The following is a 21,143-nucleotide window of genomic DNA, read 5'->3' as shown; positions in this document are numbered from 1 at the left end:
TCAATGGCAACTTGTTAGCTTTAGGTTGTCCGGGGGGTTTTTGAAAACTGGTACCATCTTGCAGATAGAGGTTCTCTTCGGTGCCCTTCTTTTAATGCTCGACATCATTGAGCCGGTAGGTCAGCTCAGAGAATCATACAGATTTCAGAGAGGCAAATGGATGAGTGTCATGGCACCCTTGTACTGAGTTGAACTCTGAAATCTTGGATGTGCTTGTATTGTGGCCTGGACGGCTTGAATTCTAGGGACAAAAAAAAAGGAGTTTCGAAGACCGTACTCAGTGGAAAAGATGCATTGATTCCTGCTATTGGAGTTGATTGCTTTTATCATTGGTTTTTAGTTGGGCATTGTATGTATGGTCCATTGGGGAAAATACATGTGTTTTCAACATACCTTCTTTTGAATTTAATGGCTCTATTCTGCTTTCTCCCTCTTCTTAATGCAATCAACTAGCGAAGAGTGTTATTTGTCTTGAGGTCTTGGTGAAGGGGATTATTATTTGCCTTCTACCCTAAGCAGTCGTTGCAGAGGATGAAAACCGACAATTTTGCAGCCTAACTGGATTCTTCATCCAAATCTCTGTTGTTGCAACAAACTAACTTAATCCCATGGGTTTAACTTAACACCCGGCATTTTTTTAAATACGCTCACTGCAATATCTTCATCAATGATCATATCCAGGATTCAAAGCCGTGCTACAATGTTGATTTGCAGGACATTCATGCGTCCCTATGTTAAGTATTTGGTCCGTCTGCTTGGAAAAGTAAACTACAACATGCGAGCAGTTACAAAAGGACTGTAAACCGATTCAAGCTAAGGAAGGGAGAGGGCAGGACCGAGTGAGATTGATCTCAGAAGTCCTCGAGATAAAATCACGAGACTACTCGATTTTCTTGCTGAGAGAAGTGTCCTTGAACATGGCCTCGAGAGGATGGCCTCCGGTCTCGGCGATGATCGGGCCAAAGGAAAGCACCCATGGCGAAGTCTCTCTTGTAGGTCAAGTCACCGGTGATGGGCAAGCCATACTCGGCAAGAAGGCAATCAAGCTTCCACTCGGGCATGGCCATGTAGTCCTGGCTGGTGTATCTGGGGTAATGGAGTGGCATCTGAAAGCAGCTCACTCCACTCTTCTTTTGCCTCTGAATCCGATCCATCTCTTCCTGCTTAGCTAGTTGTCGATGGCAGCTTAATATACTAATCCATGTGCCCAGTGGACTCTCGCATATTTCATGAGAGTTCCCATTCGCATGCGGAGAGTTCATGAGGATTGGTTGATGTACCTTCTCATTCGGCACGTTCAGTGTTGCATCTCTAGTTTCAATTTTCCCGTTTAGCCAATTAAGTGAAAGGCTGGATATTAGAGTTGTCCTCGGCTCGGCTCGGATCGGTTCAATCCGGATGTGTTTTTGAGGAGTTGGGCGTCACAACCATCGAGCAGCTACACGGGTAAGCGAGAGCAATCATGTCTATGTCCTCATAGATTATTGCTTGTCCATAGGCATCCGTGCACCTAATATCATGCATGAATGAATCATGGGCGGAGCATTCCATGTTGGACATTCTGCAATGTTTGGCAGGAAGAACCAAAACCAACTTCGTTTGAAGTCAAAGATTAGCCGAAAACACATGGTCTGGGGGCCTACCACCATTGCCTGAAGACGCAATTATCTGCTGGCCGTTCTAGACGTCCCCCCGCCCCTTTGCCCTTTTCCAGTGGAGAATACTCATTAAAAATGTCGAAGAGCACACAACGTGGGGTAGTATTCTAACGAAGACTTTAGAGCTCATTAAGTCTTCTAGAATTATAAATTTATAACAGCATCTTTCGCAGATTCCAACCTTGTGATTACGACCTTATCCATGGTCGAAGTGCGTCCCCCCAAGTGACGTATGTCCATATTAAATATCTCCGCCCATTAAATTATTGCAACTGACAGTTGGCCTTCATTAACTTCGTTACCGAAATTAAGTGCCGGAAATTAAACAATCACGAATTTTGGGAAAATTTTAAATAAGAACTTGAATTTTCCTCATTTCTTCTAATAAGAGTTTAAAGTACTCAAGTTATTTAAAAAAAAAAAGCATGTCCGAAAGACATTTTCATTCTTTACTTTTTTTTTTTTTTCTTTCTCTTTCTATTTTTTTTTTTCATTTCATTTCTTTCTTTCTTTCTATTTTCTCCCCTTCTTCCCTCCTCGGGCCATCGTCGGCCTCGGGCACCCTCGCTTGGGCTAGCATCGGGCTACCCTTGCCAAGGATGGCATTGGGAGAGGGCGGCCTTGCCAAGGGCGGCGATGGCTAGAGAGGGGAGGGGAGAAAAAAGAAAAAGAAAAATTAAAAAATTAAAAAATTAAAAAAAATAAAAGACGAAAATGTCTTTTGGCCAAATCCTTTTTTAAAATAATATAAAATTTTTATTTAAAATAATATTCACTTCGTGCATTTATTTAGAATTTTGGCACAATTTTTTTTTTATTTATAGAAAACGCCACAATTGATGCCCAAAGTCAAAACTACGTCCCTATTCTTTTCTCTGGCCATCGGTCAAAACTTTACAGTTCAGACACGAACTCATTGAATTAAACTAATCATCTCTTAATCATGGTTTAACATACTAAACTTCCCAGGACATCATCTCTTGTTCACAGACTTTGACAATCAGCCCCCACTACCATTTTCATACAAATCCCCTTAGTCACGGTTCACAGAACCTTCGTTCAAACCACAATAGCAGTCCCCCCTCCGTCACACAATGCCCCCCGCCGCCGCCGCCACCCTCCTCCTCCTCCTCCTCCTCGCGGCGGCGCTGCCGCTGTCCTCCGCCGCCACCCGGTGCCCGGACTGCGGCTCCATCCGGGTCCCCTACCCGCTGAGCACGTCCCCCACGTGCGGCGACCAGTCGTACAAGGTCCAGTGCGATGCGGGCGGGACCCTCCTCTTCGACACCCTCAACAACTCGTACCCGATCACCTCCGTCGACCCGGAGAGCCAGCGGTTCGTGATCGAGCCCGCGAGCCTGCTCGCCAACACCTGCGTCACGTCCGATCTCGTCCACCAGGGCGTCCAGCTCAACTCCTCCTTGCCCTTCAACGTCACCAGCAGCAACACCATCCTCTACCTCAACTGCACCACCTTGCTGCTTAGCTCGCCATTGAACTGCTCGTCGGCGAGCCTCTGCCACACCTACGTGAACGGCACGCGCGACGCGGCGGCGTGCGGGGCCGCCCCGATCTGCTGCACGTTCGGGGCGGGCGGGTCGACGACGTCCTACTCGATCCGGGTGAGGGACGCGGGCTGCCGGGCGTACACGAGCTTCGTCAACCTGGACACGAGCGAGCCCGTGAGCCTCTGGCCCAAGCCCGGGATGGAGATCCAGTGGGTGCTGCCCCCGGAGCCCGTCTGTGGGGCCCAGTCCGACTGCGACGGGAACTCCACCTGCCGGCCCGACCCGGCGGGGAGCGGGGTCAGCAGGTGCTTCTGCCAAGCCGGGCTCAAGTGGGACCCCACCCAAGGAGTTTGTGTAGAGAGTAAGTTAAAAGAGGTTTTGACTATTCAATCTTCCATATATTTTCCGACCAAAAAAAATCTTCCATATATTTTGATTTTTGGTGCAAGAGTAACCATGAATCTTCTAAGTATATGTGTGTGTATATATGTATATTTCTTTTTTTTTTTAATATGATTATTTTGATTTTTGGAAACCCTAATTGGTAACTAATCAGTCCTTACTACTATAATGATTCTTGGATGAACACTGAGAAATTGGGTAAGAAGTGGATTTTCTTGGTTCTTTTGGTGCAGTTGTGACGTGTCAAGATCCGGGTGGTTGTGGAACGGACCGGACCGCTCTTATAGCAGGTACCTGCTTCCTTATAACATCTTGGTTTTTTTTTTTTTTACGGGCTTGTTCAGAAACAAAATATTTAAACCTTTTTATGTTTAATTTGCTAATCATCAGTATTTGCATCTAGCTGAATTCCTCGTTCATGATTCCTCTTAGAACGTACGAAGGTGTGAGCTACGTTGAAGCGTATTGTACCGCTATCTTTAGAGATTGGGAGTGGATTTGGTTCATCATTTGAAATGGGTTTGGAAAAATGCAAATGCCTTCGACCTAAAGGGGATTTGGAAAAATACTAATTGCGTTTGATAAAAACTCATTTGAAATGGGCTTTGGGTTAATTGGTATTTGGTAAAAATAACTTTGCAAAGCGGCTTTGAATGTGATTTTTTACTTTTTTATTTTTATCAAAAATAGCCTTCGCCGGATCGGCAAAGATTTCAAGCCGCTGGCAAGCCAGATTTGGCGCCGGCGATCGTCGCCCGACCTCAGGCGGCCCCCGTCGAGGGTCATGCGACCGCTTGAGATCACGTGATACCTGGGGTTGCTACCTAGCAACTGCGCTTGGGTCGAGCAACCTTAGGCGCCATTGCCTGGGTTCGCACGACCTCAGGCGACGGCCACCTGAGGTCACGAGAACCAAGAGCCGCTGCCTGGGTTTGCGTGAACCAGGAGCCGTCGCTTGGGTTCGTGCGACCCAAGAGTTGTCGCTTGGGCAATCGATCCCTTGCTGGCCTCTCACCATCCCTCGACCGTTCATCGCCTGGAACACCAGATTTGACTCCTCAATGAAGAAAATGAATAGTAACTGCGAGGGGTAAAGTCGGAAAAATAGAAAATTAATGAGGATAGTTTTGGAACGAAAAAAAATCTTTTAGCATTTGACCAAATGCTGGTTCTTACCAGCGTTAGACTTTCAGCTTTCCCATAGCCAGTATTTGGCTAAATGCTGGCCTAAAGCTGAATTAAAAGCTTCGACATTCTCCCAATGGACTTTCAGGGCTGAAAGCCTCTTAGGGAAAGCTAAAACAAACTCACTCTGAATGCAGTAGAGTAGAGACTTCTACTGTCTGACAACTTTGTAATCGTTACAGGTTTAACTTCCGGAATAGGTACGGCCCTTGTCGCAGCCATTGTTGCTCTTTTGCTATACAGGCGTCATCGGCGCATTAAAGAGGCTCAAGAACGCCTCGCCCGAGAGCGCGAGGATATCCTCAATGCCAATGGTGGCAGAGCAGCTAAATTGTTCACTGGAAAACAAATGAAGCAGGCGACGGACAACTTTTCCAAGGACCGGCTTCTCGGTGCTGGCGGTTATGGCGAAGTCTTTCGAGGCATCCTAGATGATGGCACTGTCGTTGCCATCAAGTGTGCGAAAGTCGGGAACACCAAAGGAACTGATCAGGTCCTAAACGAGGTTCGAATCCTGTGCCAGGTCAATCACCGAAGTCTTGTTCGTTTACTCGGGTGCTGCGTTGAGCTCGAGCAGCCGCTCTTGGTTTACGAGTACATTGAAAATGGCACTCTATTTGAACATTTCCGGGGTGAAGGACGGGGTAAACTGTCATGGACTCGCCGTCTCCAGATTGCGCGTGACACGGCTGAGGGCCTTGCTTACCTTCATTTCTCAGCAGTTCCTCCGATATACCACCGAGACGTCAAGTCCAGCAACATATTGCTGGATGAGAAGTTGAATGCCAAAGTCTCGGATTTTGGGTTATCCCGGTTGGCTCACACTGACATGAGCCACATATCGACGTGTGCTCAGGGCACGCTCGGATATCTTGACCCCGAGTACTATCGCAACTACCAGTTGACTGATAAGAGTGACGTCTATAGCTTCGGAGTAGTGCTGTTGGAGCTCTTGACGTCTCAAAAGGCGATAGACTTCAATCGAGCGTCCGATGATGTGAATCTGGCGGTCTATGTACAGAGGATGGTGGAGGAGGAGAGGATAATGGATGTCGTGGATCCAATGCTGAAGGAAAAGGCGAGCACCGTTGACGTGGAGACCATGAAGGCGCTCGGATTTCTTGCTGTGGGATGCTTGGAGGAACGTAGGCAGAACCGTCCTTCCATGAAAGAAGTTGCCGAAGAAATCGAGTATATCATAAGCATTGTGACGGCCAAAGTAGTAGAGAGTTGATTCTGCAGAACAAGGTATATAGACGAATGGTAGTTATGTTTTGTTTACTTCTGTGAGTCATGTCAAGTGTGGTTGTCTGGAGCACCTTTCCACTGTCCTGTTTTTCTATTTTCTGGTTGTTTAGTTGGCAATTGCGGATCATGCAACTCATCTTCCAGTTAGCTTTTCTGATAATGTAATTCCGATAGTGATGGAATACACAAATGATATATATGTGTGAAAGATCTTAAGAATCTGCTTCTAAGATCAATCTGGCGAGAGCTAGCATGGAGAGAAAACATGGTAATCTAGCAGTAAAAAACAAGTGGAAGCTTAACTTGTTCTTGCAATTATCAGTCCAGTCATAGATTCTTGCTCGAGCTGACTCCCCCTAAATCAACTGATCCCAGGAAGCAGAACAATAGTTCGATTTCAGTGGTGCTTTCTATTAAAAAATGAATCTTTCCTGGTAAAATGCCACACCTATAGTATTGCGCTTGACCACCACGATTTGGTTCCAATGCCCATCATCAACTGTGCTCGCATTGAACAATCCTAGGTATCCACCAGCCAAGTAAGGCGGGATTGTGAAGCCAACAGGAGCAAGAAAAAAGGCAATGCCATCACTATATTGAGTGGCATTAAGGGTATCGATGGTAAATGAGAAACGAGTAGAGAAGTCTGCTCCTGTAACAGAATCCTGCATATCCACGGGTTTGGAATACCAAATGCGGCCTACTTGACAGAGTGATCGGATGTTGCCTTTTGTTAGCTCAATGGATCCATACGCAATTGTCGCATCTCCTTGACAGAGCGTGTCGTTTAGATCCGTGTCAAAGCTACTTGTATTGAAGACGAGATGATTGACAAAGGGGATAACAGGACATCGGGCAAGGGAAATAAAAATTAAGGGAGTGCACAAAGAAAGAAAACAAGAATTTGCACGCTGCATAGTAGACATGGTTGTGGTTCGAATTCTACTATAGAACCAAGTAGATGAGGTTTGCACTCATAATTCAACTGGTTTGAGATCGGTACAGGGTCCTTTATGACGAAGCAAACATTCCTAAAAGCATATGAAGGACTAATTGAGAAACTCGTTTGATTCTTTTGACGAGAGGATGTAGAAGATTGAATTTTTTTGCACCTGAAAGGAGTTGGAAGTCACTAGCAATGTTAGCATGCTTTGTAAGCATGACTTAGTTCTATAAATTAATCTCGCAGAGGTAGCTGATCTGTTTGATGCGCAGCAGAAAGATTCAGACTTTCAACGGAAGTCAGAATGAAGTGTAAACATTTGTTTATGGCAATGTCTATAGCAACATCTCCGTGATCAATAAATACTCGATCCCAGAGATTATATATACACTGATTTCTACTCCCTGCTGAAGAGGCAGGAGCGCAGTGATAGATGTGAGAATTGGAGTAGCTTCATCTGGCATAACTGAGAAATGTCAAACACACTTCGGAGATTTCGTTACTTACTTCCCGGTGTGATCCTACAGAGTTCATGAGCGACCACCTAGTACAAAACTATGATACATCTTTACGGCAGAGAGTAGGTCGATTGATCACAAATAATCTGTCACAAGGTCTATTTTATTTCTCGAAAAGTCAAAATGGCTTTAGGAGCCATGATCTATCTTGCTGAAAAGGAACTGAATTCTTCAATACAAGACGATACTGCTCCTTGTGCTGATGGCTGATATGAAGTGGGAGGCTCGAATGTGCCAGGTGGAAGCTCGGGCACTGGGGCTTCTTGCTGAAGATATCTGATAACTTTTCCTGCTTTCGGTCTTCTCTTCGGATCTGGATGGACGCACCACAGTCCCAGCCTCATCAAGCATTCCATTTCCTTTCTGTCGAAACTCGAACCCAATGTCTCGTCCACTGCTTCAAGCATGTTTCCAGCAAGGTAAAGCTGCCAAACCCACTTTTGTAGGGGAACGTGATATTCTCCTTCCTGATAGGTCCTCCTACCGCATGCGATTTCTAGAGCCACGACCCCGAAGCTGAACATGTCGGATTCTTTAGTAACCTTACCATCACTCAAGTATTCTGGCGCAAGGTAACCATATGTCCCTACCACGTCCGTCGTTTGTGTCCTGAACCGGGGGTCAACGAGCTTAGCCACTCCAAAGTCTCCAAGCTTAGTGTTGAAGTTCGTGTCAAGTAATATATTGGCGGCTTTTATGTCTCTGTGGAGAACACACTGTTCTAGATCTTCATGAAGATAGTTGAGGGCTAATGCCAGCCCTGAAGCTATCTTGTACCTCACATCCCATGGAAGACTTTTTCGTGTTCCAAAGAGATGATTATCGAGGCTACCATTAGACATATATTCATAAACAAGCAAAAACTCACCTTCCTCTTGGCACCATCCAATGAATTGCACCAGATTTCGGTGTATCATGCGGCTTATTATCTTGACTTCGTTGGTGAAGACCTTCTCTGAATGTTTGGCTTTTGCAAAGATTCTTTTGACGGCAACTAGGCGATCTAAGCGGTTCAAGAATCCTTGGTAAACTTGGCCGGACCCTCCTTGGCCTAGTCGTCGATCACTTGCGAAGCCACTTGTAGCAACAAGCAACTCTTGATAAGAGAATTTCAGTGGCAATGCTACTATCTCCTTGTCAATGTGAGTCAGAGCCCGAAACTCATATTTTTTCCTCGTCTTGATCATGAATAAGCAAGAACCTGCTGAAATAACCAGCAAGAGACATGCTACGGGAGCAGTGATAAATGTTATAACCATATACATCTTAGAGTTTACCCCCTTCTTCAAGTCTACCCCCTTTGTTGATGTATCCGCCGTTGGGGGACGCACAACGTCCAAGTTTGAAGTAAATTCCCATGAATTGATGTTGTGTCTCTCGGGAAGGACGCCAAAAGAAGCTGAGAATCCAATCGCTACTGATTCAGGAAGAACTTTAGCAAGATCAATTTGGCAAGAAAGCGAGGAACTTTTGTTATCCGGATTAACCGGCTTGTCATCAAATGACCAGAATACACTAAGATTCTTGCTAGTAGAATCATAGGTCACCATGACATCAGTTGCATTCCCGCTGTGTGATGCAGCATTCCAACTGGCATAAACAAGCGAGGAGAGTGAGTGCTGGTTGATTCCTATGTGCTGCATTGGAGGATCAAATGGTGAGTTCGGCCAAGTATCGAACTCGACCATGACGATTTGGTTCGGAGGCCCAGCATCAACTGTGCTTGCATTGAACAATCCTAAAAATCCACCGGCTGAGTTAGGGGGGAGTGTGAAGGCAACAGGAGCAAGAAAAAAGGCAATGCCATCACTATACTGATTGGCGTTGAGAGTATCGATGGTGAATGAGAAACGAGTAGAGAAGTCTGCTCGTCTCCCTGTAACAGAATCCCATATATCGACGGGTTTGGAATACCTAATGCGGCCCACTTGATATAGTTGAGGTGGGCTATCGGTTAGATCAACGGCTCCAGACACAGTTCGTGCATATCCTTCGAGCAGTATGTCGCCTCCATGCAAGTCGAAGCTACTCATATTGAAGGAAAGAGAACTGACAAATGGGACAGCAGGACTGCAGACGAGGGAGATCAGGATTAGGAGAGTGCACAAAGAAAGAGAAAAAGACATGGTTGTGGTGAGAAGTGTATTCTGCAACTGGTTTGAGACAGTGTGCTTTAGGATGAACCAGACATCCTAAAAGCAGATTTTGACACCGTTGAACACGCCAGGTCGACAGCTTCTTTGCAGCCTCTTCTAAAGTTGTTGGACAAGGGGCATTTAATAAACAATTTCAACTTGGTCAGTTGGGCACAACCCAAAACGCAAGTATAAGCTATATGGTCAAAGTGCTGTTTACTCATTTGGTGTTATGACTTTCGGCGAGCTGTGAAAACACGCCTCTTCTTTGGACTTCCAGAAAGATAGAGGTATTCTTCTTTTACTGCTAGTGTTTGTCCATGGTCATTGAGACTCTGTTCATTTCAGGAGAAACAGATGATTTGGAAAACATTTTATAGAAAATAATCGCTCATATCGCTTCAAATAATTAGTATATGAAAATATTTTCGTTATCAATAACAATTTATATCCAAACATTTTTTTCATTTATTCATTATTGTAAGAGATACAAGAGTTAGGAAAATATTTTCTGACAATAAAAGTTCTCCTCACCGTAATAGTAAGTTAATAACATGTTTGTAAAGGCAGCTTCTTCCCCAAATAGCTCGGGCTTTAGGCAAGCACTATCCAAGGATTTCCTGGATCCTTGGATATGGCCATAAATCTTATGGTATGCTCCTTTTTTGCTGTATTAGTTTGTTATTTATACGGCTTTGCCAATGCGTGGCAGGCGATTGTAAGTAGACACGGTTACGAAATCGGAATCATCCACCGTATCAAAATCGCAAACTGCGGGGGATCGATGACAAGAAGCGTTCCTAAAAGGGATTTACAGGGGCTTGACGATAAAAAAAAAACCGTGCTACTTGATTAGGATGGCTGGCTAACGAGGGCCTCTTATTTGAAACAAGATCACACTTTGGACATTTTTTTGGAAAAATGAGGGCACTTCAGATCCTTATTAAGAATTTGCCCTTATTTTTATAAACGTGAATTATGGGGGAGCAAGCTTTAGAAAGTGGTGCCCTTGTTGGTAGATCGGAGTGTTCCTTCGGTATAGCTGCAGATGCATGAACATTAAGTTTCTCAATGAGAAGAATTTAGGATATTACCAAGATGCACCAGCAGTAGTAGATTTCCTTCACGAACCTCGTATGCTTTTATGGAAAACTTAAAACGAATTTGAGAGAATCCAGTGCGTGCACTTTTTGAGAATATTGTCTGTATTGAACACATTTGTTTCTCTCACGCAATCAATCCCATCTGTCCAAGATCGATCATTAGTTAAAAGGAGCTAAGCTATGTCATTATGTTGCAAAGTGCACGTCGCTTCTGCCATCATCACTTCCCTTCTCTTTTTTCCACCTCTTTCTAATCCCTTCATTTTCTCGATGGCCCTCTGCTTTTACGATGACCAAAAAGAAGTCTAGCAGCAAAGGGAGGAATAAACAAATTCAACCAAACAGAAAAAACAACACTCACTTTTCCTGTCTGCATGTTAAAACCTCAATCCGAGGACGCGGAATCCGCACAGAAAGCGTGAAATAGAAAAGAATGTTAATGTGGTTTCCATCTGTCTTATATATATTTTATAGAAAGTGATGATTCCGCGGTGGAATCGAGTGTGGTGATTTTCATCTCCCGTATCATTAAAACGTAAGAAAAAAAAAATTTCACGCCGTGTTAGGTGGTTAGGCAGACATGTTTGAATATTACGCTGTCCAAAAAGATAGTCGGTGTGTAATTTAGAACTGCGACACACTAGGAAGATTAAAAAATTTACAAATGAGCACGTTCCTCATGCGATAGATGGACCCAAAGTCCGAGCCGGTGTTTCAATAGCCACAATTCAGCCCCCTTTACAATTTCATTCGTCTGATGTCCGCATGAAGTCAATGAAGTGGGAACAAAAAATTTCTTGGCTCTTTGGATTAATGCAAGCATCCGAGTACCCTTTTTCTTGGTTCAGTTATTCAACCTCGGACAAAAAAGTTGGCGGCAAATTAGCTTATGACTTCCTGTCCAAAGACAGCTCCCCTCCATTGCGCTAATTTTAAAGGGTAAGAGGTTTGAAAAAGGAACAACCTTTGGAATTTTCGTTTCAAGTATGTTGCCTCCATAAAATAACTCAGGAGCCTCCTTGTTCTTGCAATATCAGTGCAGGTGATAGATTCTTGCTGGAACTGACTCCCCATAAACCCCAGTTGAAACGTCTTTGTGACCATTATTTCCTGAAAAATGCTAAAGCTATGTTGGAACTGGAAAGACTTGTCCGAGCATGGCATTTTCATGCTCTTTGAAAGAGGAAACATCCCAATAAGTAACAAGTCCCTGATACAGAAGCATCGGGAGGTAACAGAAACAAGAACTTTGTAGGTAGCACTAACCAGGTTGTGTATGAATGAACGGTAATGTGCGGAATGGGCCGCTTTAGTTGAAAACGAGAAAGCACTCAAAATGGATCATAGACCCGTTTCTTAACCCATATATGTTGGGCCGAATTGTTATATAAATTAGTTACATGCAATAAATAGAACATAAATAGATTTAAACATAATATGAGTGTCAAATGTGCCCTTTTTTTTTTTTTTGGTTGGAGTGTTAAATGTGTTTAAATAGATTCACAATTTACTTAGACCCTACTCCACTCTGTGATTCTTCTTTCATTTTTTCTTGCTCTCACTTGATCTCACGCTTACTCACGGCGCTCTCATCTCGATTTGGATACGAGTTTTCCTAAATTGAACTAATTATTTAAGTATTTTAGTAATATGGGTCGGGTCAAATATGGTTTGAATATGGGCCGAGTCTAATATGAGTCACTTGATTTGCATTACAATAAATGAGTCATAAACGGTTAAATAAGTCTATTTGAATCGGACTATTTTTGACCCAACCCACCCGTTTGAAGGCTGTACATGTAATATAGCTGGATTTGATAATGGTAGCGTTTAGAACTAGATAATTGTTAACTGACTAGAGGGCAGTGCTGAAGTTCGAGTCCAATGATATTTTGGCTGATTTTGCATCCATACAATGAACAAGTTGCTCTATTTTTATTATTATTTAATGCTAGACTTCATGTGCCCAGTAGCAAGGCTCCCCTGTGCCGTAGAACCAGTAACAAACCAAAAGATCAACTTTCTTTATGCTTTTCGTCGATGAAGGCCTTTCCAGGATTTTTGGATTCTGAACAAGTGTTCTTTGAACAGCGGCAGGCAACCTAAAACTGTCCCCAGCATAGTCCTTTTCTCCCTTGGCTTAGCTCAGTTTCGACTAACTTATACCCCTGCAGAGGCTAAAAGTCATCTCCAGGGAGAAAATATAGAATGAGCGGGGTTTTTTTAAAAAAAAAAAAAAGGATTATTTCGTTCCTGATAGTCATTTTTGAATCTGTGGATAGGAGCATACTTTGAATCGGAATCGTGGGTAGTACTGCTTGATCATTTCTACATCTTCTACAACCTTTTCCGGGCTTTGAATTGATGCATATCCTTCGCAATAGCTTCATCGATGTTATCTACCAAATAAAAGGTGTGTTCAGGAAGACTATCTAATTCTCCTGAAAGGATCAATTTAAACCCTCTAATTGTTTCTGCTAGACCAACATATTTCCCTGGGGAGCCGGAAAATACTGAGTGTAACTGAAACAGAGTCAAAGTAACTACTTTGGCATGATTTCTCATAAAATCAGATTATAGAACAAGAGCTTTTGCATAAGAGGACATGTAATGTACTGATGTCTCTGCGAAATCTACGTCAACCCATTGATCAGCAACTACACAATATATTGCAGCGAAGAAAAGGTTGATTGAGCAAAATAATCCGTCACAACGTTTCTTCTATCTTCCAAGAAGTCAACATGTGTTGCTCTTGCTGTATGGCTTTTGGAGCAGTGATACGTCTTGCTTAACGGGAGGTGATTCTTGAATAGAAGAGGAAGACTCCATTCTAGGTGCTGATCGCTGACATAAAAAGGGGACACTTGTAGGTGTCGCATGGAAACTGGGGGGCACCAAGACGTCTCTTGTAACTGAAGAAATCTGATAACCTGTCCGGCATTTGGCCTTCTCTTGGGATCTGGATGCACCCACCACAGTCTCACCATCATCAAGCATTCCATTTCCTTCCTATCAAAACTTGAATTCAAAGTCTCGTCGGCTGTTTCAAGCATGTTTCCAGTATGGTAAAGCTGACAAAGCCACTTGTACAGTGGAACTTGATATTCACCTTCCTGATAGGTCCTCCTACCACACGCGATTTCTAGAGCCGCAACCCTGAAGCTGAACATGTCAGACTCTTTAGTAGCCTTCCCTTCAGTCACATATTCCGGTGCCAGATAGCCGCATGTCCCTACCACGTCTGTCATTTGAGTCCTGAACTGGGGGTCAACGAGCTTGGCCACTCCGAAGTCGCCGAGCTTGGTGTTGAAGTTTGAATCGAGTAATATGTTGGCAGCTTTTATATCTCTGTGAAGAACACATTGCTCTGCTTCTTCATGAAGATAATTAAGGGCTAACGCCAGGCCTAGAGCTATCTTGTACATCACATCCCACGGTAGACTTTTCCTAGATCCAAAGAGATGATTATCAAGGCTACCATTAGGCATGTATTCATTAACAAGCAAATATTCACCTTCCTCTTCGCACCATCCAATGAATTGCACCAGATTTCGGTGGATCATATGGCTCATTATCTTCACTTCATTGATGAAGACCTTCTTTGAATGTTTTGATTGCGCAAAGATTCTTTGGACCGCGACTAAGCGATCTAAATGGTTCAATAATCCTCCATAAACTTGGCCAGACCCTCCTTGGCCGAGTCTTGGATCATTTGTAATGCCACTAGTAGCTTCAAGCAACTCTTGATATGAGAATCTTAGCGGCGATGCCCCTATCTCTTTGTCAATGTCAATCAGAGCAAGAAACTCATAACTCCTCTTGTTGATAATAAATAAGCTAGACCCTGCTGAAATAATCAGCAAGAAACATGCTACAGGAACTGTAATTAACGTTGTGAACCTATAAGTCTTAAACTTTACCCCCTTTTTTGATGTATCTGTTGATGGGGCATGTACAACATCCCAGTTTGAAGTGAACTTCCATGAATTGATACTGTGTCTCTCCCCAAAGATGCCATATGAAGCTGAAAATCCAATTGCTACCGGTTCAGGAAGAACTTTAGCAAGATCAACTTGGCAAGAAAGCGAGGAATTTTTGTTTTCTGGAGAAACCGGCTCATCATGAAATGAACAGAATACACTAAGATTCTTGCTAGTAGAATAATAGGTCACCAAAACATTAGTTGCCTTGCCACGGTGTGAGACCGGGTTCCAACTGGCATAAACAAGCGATGAGGGTGAGTTTACGTTGATTCCTATGTGCTGCACTGGAGGATCAAATGGTGAGTTCAACCAAGTATCGAACTCGACGACCACAATTTGGTTCCTAGGCCCATCATCGACCGTGCTCGCATTGAAGAGTCCTAGGTATCCACCAGTCGAGTTGGGTGGGATTGAGAAGCCAACAGGAGCAAGGAAGAAGGCAATGCGATCACTATGTCCAGTGGGGTCGAAAGTAGTGATGGTGAATGGGAAACGAGTAAAGAAGTCTGCTTGTCTCCCTGTAACAGAATCCCACAGATCGATGGGTTTGGAATACTGAATGCGGTCTACCTGAAAGAACGGTGGGGCAATGCCGTGGGTTAGAACAACGGATCCATACGCAACTGTTGCAATGCCTTCGTATCGTATGCTGTTGAGATTTGTATAAAAGCTACTTATATTGACGGAAAGAGGATTGACAGAGGGGATAACAGGACAGCAGACGAGACAGAAAAATCAAGTGAACCAAATCATCGGCAGGGCTGTCCTAAGACAGGCTACTAGCGGCAGTTGACCAAGGAAATAATATAACTTGGTGACTTTCATAACCAATTCATTTGGAGGGCTTTCCTAAGACTGGCTACTGCTGGCAATTTTGACCAAGAAAATAATATAACCTGGTGTTTTCCATGACCAAATCATTCCTAGGGCTTTCCTAAGACTGGCTACTGCCCGCAATTGACCAAGACTTGGTGTTTTTCATAACCAGAACATCTGTAAGGCTTTCCTAAGACTGGCTATTGCCATTTGTCAGCATCTCCCAAGGGGATAATATAACCGTTATTGGATGAGAATTGAGCATGACAAGCCTATTTAGAGGCCTCCTTAACTAGAGAGATGTAGACTTTGTAGAGGAGTCGTAGACATCGTAGAGGAGTCTAGGCTATTTTCAGAAAATTGATTAGAACTTTTAACTCTCCTACTTGATCGATTTTTGTGATACTCCTAGCATGCTTCGTGGTATTTTGAACTTGCTGTAGTGCTTTAATAAATATGTCTACAACTTGGCCCTCAGTTATGCAATATTTGAGTTCGATCTATCCATTAATTTGCATTTCTCGTTTGAAATGATTCTTTTTATGCCGATGTGTTTGGCTTTTCCCTGAAAGACGTGATTTTTAGGGATTGTGATCACAGATTTGTCACAAACTATTGGAGTAGGTCCTATCTGTGTTTCTCTGATGTCCTCTAATATTCTTCAATGTCATTTGTTTGACCAGTGGTGGTGGCCGTTGCAATGCAGTCGGCTTAGGTGGTCGACTGCATTTCCAGAATTTAGCATAAATCCATAGCCAGTATTACGAAAACACCCTATTTTGAAGATGACGAAATAATAAATGGCTACTAATGATCATTGGTGCATGAAATATGCATATATGAACTAAGGGTTAAACATTGAACAAGGAATTGGCCGCAAAAGGTGCCTAAAAAGCCGGACAGACCTGACCAGATGGAGAATGAGTCATAGAACGGGGAGTTCGTGAATAATTAGATAGACCGTGGAAAGTGAACATCTTAGTATGACAGAGTTATCAATATGCCTGGAATTAATAGAGGATAGTTGGTGAATAATTAGTTTCAAGGAGAGGCGTCGAAGGACCTGAAGGATTGCTGATAAATCTATCTCCGGAAAAATTACCCAATTAATCCTCAACTTATTGTACAGATACCAATTCAATTCTAAACTTTTCAATTTTCTCAATTTAGTCTTAAACTTTCATGCTATATTTCAATGTAGTTCTTCCAGTCAATTTTCGCTAGAAACCGCTAATGTGATGGTCTAGTTATCGCCGACCTCCTTACGTGGCACACCGTCATGTCAATGATTTCTTAGGTATCCACCAGCCCGAGTTGGGTAGAATTGAGAAGGCAACGGGAGCAAAAAAAAAAAGCAAAGCTACTTGTATTGAAGGAAAGAGAACTGATAAGGGGAATAGCAGGACAGCAGACGAGGGAGAAAAAGTCAGTTATGGTTATAATTGTATCCTACAACTGTATAGATGAGGTATGCTCTTGCAACTCAACTAGTAGAAATTCCCAAAAGCAGATTTAGACACCACGATTGATCATAAATAATCCGTCGCAGCATCAATTTTATTTCCGGAAAAGTCAAACTGGCTATAGGAGCCATGATCTATCTTGCTGAATAGGAACTGAATTCTTCAAGAGAAGGCGACTCTGTTCTTTGTGCTGCCTCTGTTCTTTGTGCTGATGGCTGATATGGAGCCGGAGGGTCAAATGTGCCAGGTGGAAGCTCGGGTACCGGGGCTTCTTGCTGGAGATATCTGATTACTTGTCCTGCTTTGGGTCTTCTCATCGGATCTGGATGGACGCACCACAGTCCCAGCATCATCAAGCATTCCATTTCCTTCCTATCGAAACTCAAACCCAATGTCTCGTCCGTTGCTTCAAGCATGTTTCCAGCAAGGTAAAGCTGCCAAACCCACTTGCGTAGTGGAACGTGAAATTTTCCTTCCTGATAGGTCCTCCTTCCGCATGCGATTTCTAGAGCCACAACCCCAAAGCTGAACATGTCTGATTCTGTAGTAACCTTACCTTCGCTCAAATATTCTGGCGCCAGGTAGCCATATGTCCCTACCACGTCCGTCGTTTGTGTCCTGAACCGGGGGTCAACGAGCTTAGCCACTCCAAAGTCTCCGAGCTTAGTGTTGAAGTTTGTGTCGAGTAATATGTTGGCGGCTTTTATATCTCTGTGGAGAACACACTGCTCTAGATCTTCATGAAGATAGTTGAGGGCTGAGGCCAGCCCTAAAGCTATCTTGTACCTCACATCCCACGGCAGACTTTTTCGAGTTCCAAAGAGATGAAGATGAAGGCTACCATTAGGCATATATTCATAAACAAGCAAAAACTCACCTTCTTCTTGGCACCATCCGATGAATTGCACCAGATTTCGGTGTACCATACGGCTTAGTATCTTCACTTCGTTGGTGAAGACCTTCTCTGAATGTTTGGATTCTGCAAGGATTCTTTTGATGGCGACCAGGCGATCTAAACGGTTCAAGAATCCTTTGTAAACTTGGCCGGACCCTCCTTGGCCTAGTCGTCGATCACTTGCGAAGCCACTTGTAGCAACAAGCAACTCTTGATAAGAGAATTTCAGTGGCAATGCTACTATCTCTTTGTCAATGTGAGTCAGAGCCTGAAACTCGTATTTTCTCCTCATCTTGATCATGAATAAGCAAGAACCTGCTGAAATAACCAGCAAGAGACATGCTACGGGAGCAGTGATAAATGTTATAATCATATACATCTTATAGTTTACCCCCTTTTTTGATGTATCCGCCGATGGGGGACGCACAACGTCCAAGTTTGAAATAAATTCCCATGAATTGATGCTGTGTCTCTCGGGAAGAACGCCAAAAGAAGCTGAGAATCCAATTGCTACTGATTTAGGAAGAACTTTAGCAAGATCAATTTGGCAAGAAAGCGAGGAACTTTTGTTATCCAGATTAACTGGCTTGTCATCAAATGACCAGAATACGCTAAGATTCTTGCTAGTCGAATCATAGGTCACCACGACATCAGTTGCATTCCCGCTGTGTGATGCAGCATTCCAACCGGCATAAACAAGCGAGGAGAGTGAGTTTTGGTTGATTCCTATGTGCTGCTTTGGAGGATCAAATTCCTCGTTCACCCAAGTATCGAACTCGACGGTGACGATTTGGTTTCGAGGCCCAGCATCAACTGTGCTTACATTGAACAATCCGAAGTATGCACCACCTGAGTTAGGGGGGAGTGTGAAGCCAACAGGAGCAAGAAAAAAGGCAATGCCATCACTATATTCCGTGGGGTTGAAAGTATCGATGGTGAATGAGAAGCGAGTAAAGAAGTCTGCTTGTCTCCCTGTAACAGAATCCCATAGATCGATGGGTTTGGAATACGTAATGTGGCCTACTTGAAAGTATGGTGGGGTATAGCCTTCGGTTAGAACAACAGATCCATCCGCAGCTGTCGCCATTCCTTCATATTGTATGTCGCTTAGATCTGTGTCAAAGCTACTTATATTGAAGGAAAGAGGATTTACAAAGGTGATAACAGGACAGCAGACGAGGCAGAAGAGGATTAAGAGAGTGGACAAAGAAAGAGAGCAAGACATGGTTGTGGTGAGGATGAGGTTTGCACCATTCAACTGGTTTGAGATTGCGTGCTTTATGATGAACCAGACATCCCTAAAAGCAGATTTTGACCCGTTGAACACGCTAGATCGACAGCTTCTTTGCAGTTTCTGCTAAAGTCGTTGGACAAGGGAAATTCTTACTAAAACATGAGCGTTTGTACCTCTTTAAATAATTAGTCAATAAAAAATATTTTCATTCTCAACAACAATATATATCCGAATATTTTTGCAGATGACAAAAAAAATTCGTTTATTCATTTTTGTTAGAAATACAAGTGATTAATTTTAGAAATTTTTTTTAATTCAGTCATTTTTCGTGAAACAGACGAAACCTGAATAAGTTAAAAGGATTCAAGAATCCAGGTTAAGAATAAATCTGCTGCCCCAGTTATCATAAACAACCTTGACTTATGCTCTAGCATTACTCCTTTGTTCTTGACTACAAAGGTCCAGAGGGATATGAGTGTTTTCTTTTCTATTCATGAGTACTGTGAGATTGGAGATCAATTGATGATGGCTATACACCTTAAGATTTCGAGATAAAAAGCTATTGGTTCAAATCATAGAGTTAAATTAGTACCGCCGTCGTCAATCCCCATTTATGTCTCGTTGATAGTGTTAAAATATGTCTCGAGTTTAAGTCCAAAGTGAAAATCTAAATTTTTTTGAAATAAATAAATAAAGTTCGAAAGTTGAAATTTTTTTCAAAATCAAGTAAATCCCGTAAAAGAGTATATACGGTTCTGCCGTGAGATAAGGACTCAAATATTCACTTTTTGATTTACGTTGCTATCACGGTCAACAAAAGGAGAAGTCCAAGTTTGGACTCCGTTAGCCAAGTCACAGATTCCCTTCTCCAAGGAAGTCGGCAAAGGAGGAAGGTGGGGCTTGCTTATATGTACATTCACATAGTGGAAGTCTGGATGCACTGTTTGTTGAATAACGTGGGCAGAGGGAATTCCGTGCGTGGTCACATCCGAAACGCTCTTCTTCTTCTTCGTGCGTGAAATTGAAGACAAATTCAAGTGTTGTAGCCAATTAAAATTTGAGATTAGATTTGTATAATTCTTTGATAAGATTGAGAGATTATTTCGGTGAGAAATTATGGGGCAAAACACTTATGTGTTATTGAATGTAATTGAGGCTGGGAAATACTGAAAGTGTTTGAGTGACTCGAGCGTGATTTGTAATCTCCGTATATCGCTTGTTCCGTAGTGAAATTCACTGCTGCTTTCCCCATTTACATATGTTTCTATGACTGAATCACGTATATCCGGTGTCTAATTGATTTTCTTATTCTATCTATTTCATTATTCGATCGCTTGCTTCCGCACAACAATTGATATCAGAGTTAGGTTTGGCTAAAGTTGCAGCGAATTGATGGCAATAAAAGAAGGTAAAGTGAAAATTGACAGATTTGAGGGGTTGGTTGCTAGAAGATGCAAATTGAAGATTATCTATATCGGATGAAACTACACTTGCCCTTATTGGGGAGAAGTCAAAGACAATGAAGCAAGCCGACCGGCAATTGCTGGATAGACGAGCGATGGATGTTATTCAACCGACGTTGGCTAGTAACGTCACGTTTAATATCGTCAAAGAGAAGATTGCTACGGGTTTGATGCGGTGTCTGTTTAATTTAAAGATGGGCGAAGGTCCGTCAATTGCTAATTATATCAATGGATTCGGTGTGATTGTTAGTCAATTGAGTTCGGTTGTTATTGACTTTGAAGATAAGGTATGTGCTTTGATTATATTATCCTTATTACCTATTAGTTGGAATACTACTATTACTGCTGTTAGTAATTCCTCTAGGTCAACAAGTTTGATGATTTATGGGATTCAAGATTTAATTCTAAGTGAGGACATCCATAGAAAAGAATCTGACAAATTATTATCTACTGCTTTAATAGGTGAAAATAGAGAAAGAACCGATACTCATGTTAGCAGAAGTAGTATAAACTTGAACATACGAAGTCGGTCTAGGACTAGTGGTGCTATCTGTTGGAACTATGGCAAGAGGGGCATATTAGAAGGTAT

The 21,143-nt window shown here is 42.9% G+C and overlaps 2 protein-coding genes and 1 long non-coding RNA gene across 4 annotated transcripts; 2 read left to right on the top strand and 1 right to left on the bottom strand.

Annotated features, from left to right (window-relative positions):
- Positions 1 to 2,661: 2,661 nt before the first annotated feature.
- LOC115743606 (wall-associated receptor kinase-like 20) lies at positions 2,662 to 6,220 on the top strand. Its single transcript, XM_030678451.2, has 3 exons — positions 2,662 to 3,527; positions 3,802 to 3,858; positions 4,936 to 6,220. Exons 1-3 carry the CDS (start codon positions 2,753 to 2,755, stop codon positions 5,985 to 5,987), a joined length of 1,884 nt encoding a protein of 627 aa, XP_030534311.2. The 5' UTR covers positions 2,662 to 2,752; the 3' UTR covers positions 5,988 to 6,220.
- A 1,163-nt stretch (positions 6,221 to 7,383) lies between these two features.
- LOC115743605 (L-type lectin-domain containing receptor kinase IX.1-like) lies at positions 7,384 to 18,948 on the bottom strand. 2 transcript variants are annotated; one of them, XM_048279007.1, is made up of 2 exons: positions 18,220 to 18,948; positions 7,384 to 8,710 (listed from the first exon to the last, which is right to left on the bottom strand). In XM_048279007.1, the coding sequence occupies exons 1-2, from the start codon at positions 18,942 to 18,944 to the stop codon at positions 7,606 to 7,608; spliced, it is 1,830 nt and encodes a 609-aa protein (XP_048134964.1). In that variant the 5' UTR covers positions 18,945 to 18,948; the 3' UTR covers positions 7,384 to 7,605. The 2 variants fall into 2 exon arrangements, with proteins under 2 accessions (XP_048134964.1, XP_030534310.2); XM_030678450.2 differs by lacking the exon at positions 18,220 to 18,948 and having other exon boundaries at positions 7,384 to 9,612.
- Positions 9,519 to 19,183, top strand: LOC125315066. The gene is made up of 3 exons (XR_007198444.1): positions 9,519 to 9,618; positions 13,235 to 13,239; positions 19,095 to 19,183. It is a non-coding gene; the product is annotated as an uncharacterized LOC125315066 (long non-coding RNA).
- The last annotated feature ends 1,960 nt before the right edge of the window (positions 19,184 to 21,143 follow it).

This window comes from Rhodamnia argentea, chromosome 5, assembly GCF_020921035.1.
Source record: "Rhodamnia argentea isolate NSW1041297 chromosome 5, ASM2092103v1, whole genome shotgun sequence".
In the NCBI taxonomy this organism is placed as follows: Eukaryota; Viridiplantae; Streptophyta; class Magnoliopsida; order Myrtales; family Myrtaceae; genus Rhodamnia; species Rhodamnia argentea.
Note: the sequence above shows the minus strand (reverse complement) of the source record. Positions and strands in the feature narration are given on the sequence as shown.